Source organism: Cynocephalus volans, chromosome X, assembly GCF_027409185.1.
Source record: "Cynocephalus volans isolate mCynVol1 chromosome X, mCynVol1.pri, whole genome shotgun sequence".
NCBI classification, from domain to species: Eukaryota; Metazoa; Chordata; class Mammalia; order Dermoptera; family Cynocephalidae; genus Cynocephalus; species Cynocephalus volans.
In genome coordinates, this window is record NC_084478.1 from 170,916,935 (window position 1) to 170,922,934 (window position 6,000).

Below are 6,000 nucleotides of genomic sequence, written 5' to 3' on the forward strand. Positions count from 1 at the left end.
TTAAAAGAAAAATAATGAAAAATAACACCAATATAAAGAAAGCTGGAATGGCTAGATTAATATCAGACAATGCAGATTTCAGGCAAAGAATATGAAGAGGTCACTTCATAATAATAAATGGGTCAATTACCCAAACAAACATAATCTTAAATGAGCTGAGGTTGCAGGACAACCTGTGAATCTGAAATCTGGGGACAGACAGCTGCCTGCAGGGAGAGATAGGAAGCAAGCATTTGCTCACGGGAGTCCGAGACCCCCTAACACCAGTAAGAAGAATTCAGCTAGAACAGCTGACGGGGTGGTGGAAGCTTGCTGTGCTCTAGCGGGAACATGCGAGGCTCTCAGGGGCCACAGATACGGGGAGGCTCACACTCTTGCAGGTTTTTTCTCTACAAATACCATCAGGTGCTCATCAGGCTAACAATGTGAGTCAAGCCACCAGTGGAGTGCTGCTGGGCACGGCAAGAAACACATTTTCTCTGAGGAGCAATACAAAAAGAAGATATAAAGTTGAATGTCAAGCAGACATCACTAGAGGAACTTGAGGCCAGAAGACAATGGAGTGACATCTTTAAGGTGCTGAAAGAAAAAACCAAACAAAAATTTTTAAAAACCTGTCAACCCAGAATTTCACGCCCAGTGAAAATGTTTTTCAAAATGAGGAAAAAACAGACATTTCAGACAAATAAAACAGAAAATTCACTGGCGGCTGGCCTAAACGACACAAAATGTTAAAGAAAGTTCTTCAGTTGGAACGAATATGACTGCAGACAGAATCCTGAACCTACACAAAGAAATGAAGAGTGCTGGAAAGGGAATTAGTTAAAAAAAAGTTTTTCTCCTTACTTTTAATTGTTTGAAAAGATAACTGATTGTCTCAAGCAAAATTAGTAGCAATGTATCATATGTTGATAGCATTCGTAGAAGCAAAATGTGTGACAACAATACACGAAGAATACAGGGACAGAATTGGGAATACGCTGCTGTGAGATTCTCACATTACACCTGAAGTGCTGTAATATTATTTAAAGGAATCTCCAACTGATTAAAGATGTCTATTTTACACTCTAGGGCAACTACTAAAAAATTTTTAAAAATTATGAATGATCATAATGGACATAAAATGGAATAATTAAAAAAAAGCTCAATTAACCCAAGAGAAGGCAGAAACAGAAGACAAAAGAAACAGAGAACAGATAAAACAAATGAGAAACAGCTAGCAGGATGGTAGATTTTAATCCAAATATTTCAATAATCATAATTTATGTGAATATGCCAATTAAAACAAAGGTAAGAATGTGTAAAAAAGAAGGACCCAACAACATGCTGTTTATAAGAAACTCACATTAAATATAAAGACACAGATAGATTAGATGTAAAAGAATAGAAAAAAATACAGCATGAAAGCACATACCAAAAGAAAGCTGCGGTAGCTATATTTATATAAGAAAAAGTATACTTCAGTACAAGAAATAACATCAGGGATGAAGAGAGACATTAAATAATTTAAAAGGCTTCTATTCTCTAAGAAAACATAATTCTAAAGAAATAGAACTGGAAGGCAAATGGAAAAGTTGTGCACAAACCTACAATTACAGATGGAAACTTTCCCACTCCTCTCTCAGTAATTGATACTAAAAGTAAGCAGAAGATCTGTAAGGATATAGAGCTGAGCACTATCAACTAACCTGGCCTCATTAACATTTATAACATTTTATAAAGCCAGCATTATGCTAACATCAAAACCAGACAAAGACAGTACAAAAAAGGAAAACTGCAGACCACTATCCTCCACAGAGACACAAATAGCCTGAGCAAAGTATTAGCAAAGCAAATCCAGCAATATATGAAAAGAGTAATACATCACAACTGAGTGAAATTTATCCCAGGAGTTCAAGGCTGGCTCAACATTCAAAAAATCAATCAGTGCAATTCACTATAGTAACAGACTAAAAAAGAAAAACATATTATTTTTACAGATGCAGGAAAATCATTTAACAAAACCCAATTCATGATAAAAAGTCTCAGCAAACTAGCAATACGGGGGCACTTCCTCAATTTGGCAAAAGGCATTTCCAGAAAGCCTACAGCTAACATATTTAAAAGGCGAAAAACTGAATGTTTTCCTGCTAACATCAAGAGAAAGTCAAGGATGTCTGCTCTCATCATCTCTATGCAACATTTACCATACTGCAGCTTCCAATTACCTGGCTTCAAAAGTTATTATAAAGCTCTGGTCATCAAACAGCATGGTATTGTCATAAAGATGGATAAATAGATCAAGGGAACAAACTAGAGAATCCAGAAATAGGCCTACATAAATATGGAAAATTGATTTTTGACAAAGTTGCAAAAGTAAAGCATTGGAGTAAAGACAGTTTAATCAATAAATGGTATTGGAACAGATGGAATCCGTATGCAAAAAAAATGAATCATGACATAAATGTCACAACTTTACAAAAATCACTCAAAATGGATCTAAACATAAAACATAAAATTATAAAACCTTTAGGAAAAAACAGGAGAAAATCTTCAGGATCTTAGGCTAGGTGAAGAGTTCTTAGATTTGACACTAAAAGCATGATCCATAAAAGAAAAATTGATATTTTGGATTTCATAAAAATTTTTAAATTTTTGTTCTACAACAGATACTGTAGAGAGAAAATATGGTAGAAAATATTTTCAAATTATATACCTAACACAGAACTTGTATTCAGAGACAAAAGCTACCTGGCTCTTGGCATTGGTTTGAAGAATAAATGAGTTAATACAAGTAAAGTCCTTAGCACATATAAACATCCAATAAATGTGGACTTGTTTAACTTTATTATCATTATTATAGCATTCTTTAATATTGGGAAAATAGAAGCCAAATGTTCATCAATAGAGGAATTGTTAAATTATGCTCCATCTATCACAAGGAACATTAGGCAATGTTTTAAAAAAAGGGAAGTAAATTTGTACGTGCTAAACTGATGTCCAGATGCTTTTTGTTGTGAAAAAGCAAAACAGGGCTGTCTAGTTGGCCCAATCAGTTAGAGCATGGCCTTGGAACACCAAGGTCCAAGCGTTTGGTTCCCCATAGCGGCCAGGAAAAAAAAAGAAAGAAAGAAAGAAAGAAAATTGCAGGAGAATTAGTATAATATGATCCCATTTGTGCAAAAAGAAAATAACGTATTTTCTGAAAGATTTTTCTAGAATAATACTCACCAAACTGCTAACAGTTGTTATCCCTGGAGAGGGGAGTGGCATAAGATGGGGTGCAAAGGGAGGGTAGGATGTAGGGGAAAACTGAAGGGGGTCTTTCACTTTTCATTCTATTAATTGCACATTGTTTGAATTTTTACAATAAGAATATATTTTTGTATTATTCGTGAAACCAAAAGTACAAAAGAGAATCAACTATCTTTTAAAAGAGCAGTGATAAAAAACACCAAAAAACAAAAAACCTTTCTTGTCGCCTTGGCTCATGGATTCAGGTGGACGAAGTACAACTTCCCTTGGACTGAAAGTCTGCCTAAAAACAGACTGTGCTTCCATTTGCAGCAGCAAACACTGACGCGGGGCTGCTTCCTGGCCCAGCAGCACAGAGAACTGACTTATGCCTTGGTTGTGCCACTAAGTAGCTTTGCTATGTTACTGTGTTATAAATGTTCGACTACGGACTTCTTGAGGACTGGGATCGAGTGTTTCTTCTCTGTCTTCGCAGCCCATAACACGGGGCCTAGTTTCGAGTTGGTGCCCAATTAATGAGAGTAACCATTAATGGAATAATCACTGTGACGGGAGCTGAATTAAAGCGACTGTGAATAACAGCCCTATCCAAGCCCCGTCGAAGTGACACATGATCGCCATCTCGTGGTTAAAAGGATTTTTGCAGAACTTGGCGATGAGAGGGAACAGACTTTCTTTCTGAGGTGTGTTCCTGGTACAGACGTCTGTCAGCAAAAAAGCACTAAGTATCTAAACGACCATGACCCTCCTTAAATACAGTTTTCAACCATGGACTAAAAGTCAAGGTTCATGCCTTGGAGTGTTGGTACAATGACATGCAGGTAGTCTGTGTCTTAAGTCTCCTCCGTCACCACCCACCCCGTCATCACACGCCCCCCAGATCTCTGTGCTGTGCAGTGTCCAGTCTTGCCACATCCCCATTCCTCCCGAAAAGAATGAGCCACTTACCCTAATAGGTATACACGGCCACGCCTTCCCAAAGTCGATGAAACAGTAATCAGCCTTGCTAAGCCAGTCTGCTCGGGACAAGATACAAAACACAAGACTGGGGAAAAAATCTTCCATAAACTCTGCCCTCCAGCTTCACCATCTTTTTGAATCATCTACTGGAAAGTGAGTGCCACTCTGAAAATGTATAGTGAACCTTTAAAATGTCTTTCATTGCAAAGGGCAACAAGGAAGCCCACCCTGGGTCAGCACAGCAAGTGCCCGTCTGTGGACAAAGCCTCACCCGCCCATGCAGGTTGCCGGAGCAGGTTTTTTTGTCTTGTCTCCTTTGAATATCAATGAGCCTTTAAAGCAGCTTCACGGTTAGGGAAACAGCTGCAGAAGCTAAAAGATACTAGACCCTGCACTTACGTACTTATGTACTCAAAAAGAATGATGTAAGGGCACACTGGTAGTTAATCAGAGAAACCGTGATAATTATACATCTCCAGCCTCTACTTGCTAAGTAGAACAAGCTTCCTCTGAAGCGCTGTCTAGGAGAACAAACAACAAAATCTCGTAAGACAGACACACTGACTAGCGCAGTGTGCATGGGGAGAGAGGCCCTGAGCAAGTGCATGTTCGGGAAAAGCTCCTGTCTCACATTTTGGAAGTATCCATACATTATTAAAGTCTATTTATAATCCCACCTCTGCACTTTCCACAAAATGTATGCCTCATAAGTGCGGGAGCAAAAACACTGGCGCAATTTGAGCCACACAGGGATGGCAGGTTGAGAGCGTGCTACAGACAAGAGTTCTAGGCTCAAGCATTTTGGGGGTGGGCTGCTTCAGATGAGCGCAGACATAGGTGGGCTCGTTCCTCCTTCCAGGCTCTGGAGTTGCAGAGAAATGAGGGATTATGATGAACAAGATGGACCCATCACGCTCCTCCCGGCCAATCAAGCGAGAAGCCTTAGTGTCTATTTATATGCAACTCCCTGGGGACTCAAGTGGTTCTTCCTAATGGCTGAAGAACACTCAGGAGCAATCAGGTCTTTACGCAGAAGGTTTTTAAGACCTTATTCTGAGGACGCTGATGGAGATAATGAACGTTTGAGCTGTCGCTCGTACATTTCGAAACGGTAATGGAATGTGTAGGAAGATGTGCTCTTCCAAGTGTCCCTTGTTTCACAGTAGTAAGAGCCGACGGTTCCTGCTGGCAGCAGAAAAGCATGGTGTCAGCATAAAGAAAAAGCTGAAAAGCCACACAATGAGAAACGAGTTACACTGCAGAGAGGCTCCAGGCAGGAGCGTCCGGGGACAGCTACCCGAGAGACCACTGTACGGTGCCGGGGAAATGCAGGAGCCCCCCGCTCGCCTGGCCCAGGCACGTCCCCTCCCGCTGTCCGTCTTCCTATCCCTTGCCCCGTCCCCCATGGGACGCAGGACCGAGTCCCCGCTAGAGACAAGGGCCGTCTTTGGCGCCGTGTCCCTGGCCGCTCGTGCACCGGGACTGGCGCCTGGGATTTGAACCCAGCCCGCCTCGGCCGCTACGAGAAGAATCGGCGGAGCCCGCGCACGGCAGCCCCCGCGCCCCGGGCCCGCCGCCGGCCGCAGGGCGACTTGGCTCGACGTGCGAGGTCGCTTTCCGTCCACCGGCCTCGCCGGAGGCTTCGGGCGCCGGGGCGGCTGCCGGGACTGGCCGCGGCCACCGCCAGGCCACCGCGCGGGTGGGGACCCGAGGACGCGAGGCGCCCCTACTCACGTAGCGCTGCAGCTTCCTTTCGGGGGGCGACTTGACGAGCCAGCCAGTGCACACGGCGTCGCCCGCGCTCAT

The 6,000-nt window shown here is 42.3% G+C and overlaps 1 protein-coding gene across 3 annotated transcripts in view; it reads right to left on the minus strand.

The window, feature by feature from the left end:
• Positions 1–6,000, minus strand: part of GAB3 (GRB2 associated binding protein 3) — an 88,282-nt gene extending 82,282 nt beyond the window's left edge. For all 3 annotated transcript variants that reach the window (XM_063084391.1, XM_063084392.1, XM_063084390.1), the window contains exon 1: positions 5,929–6,000. In XM_063084391.1, coding sequence (XP_062940461.1) covers positions 5,929–6,000 — 72 coding nt within the window. The remainder of the gene's footprint in view (positions 1–5,928) is intronic.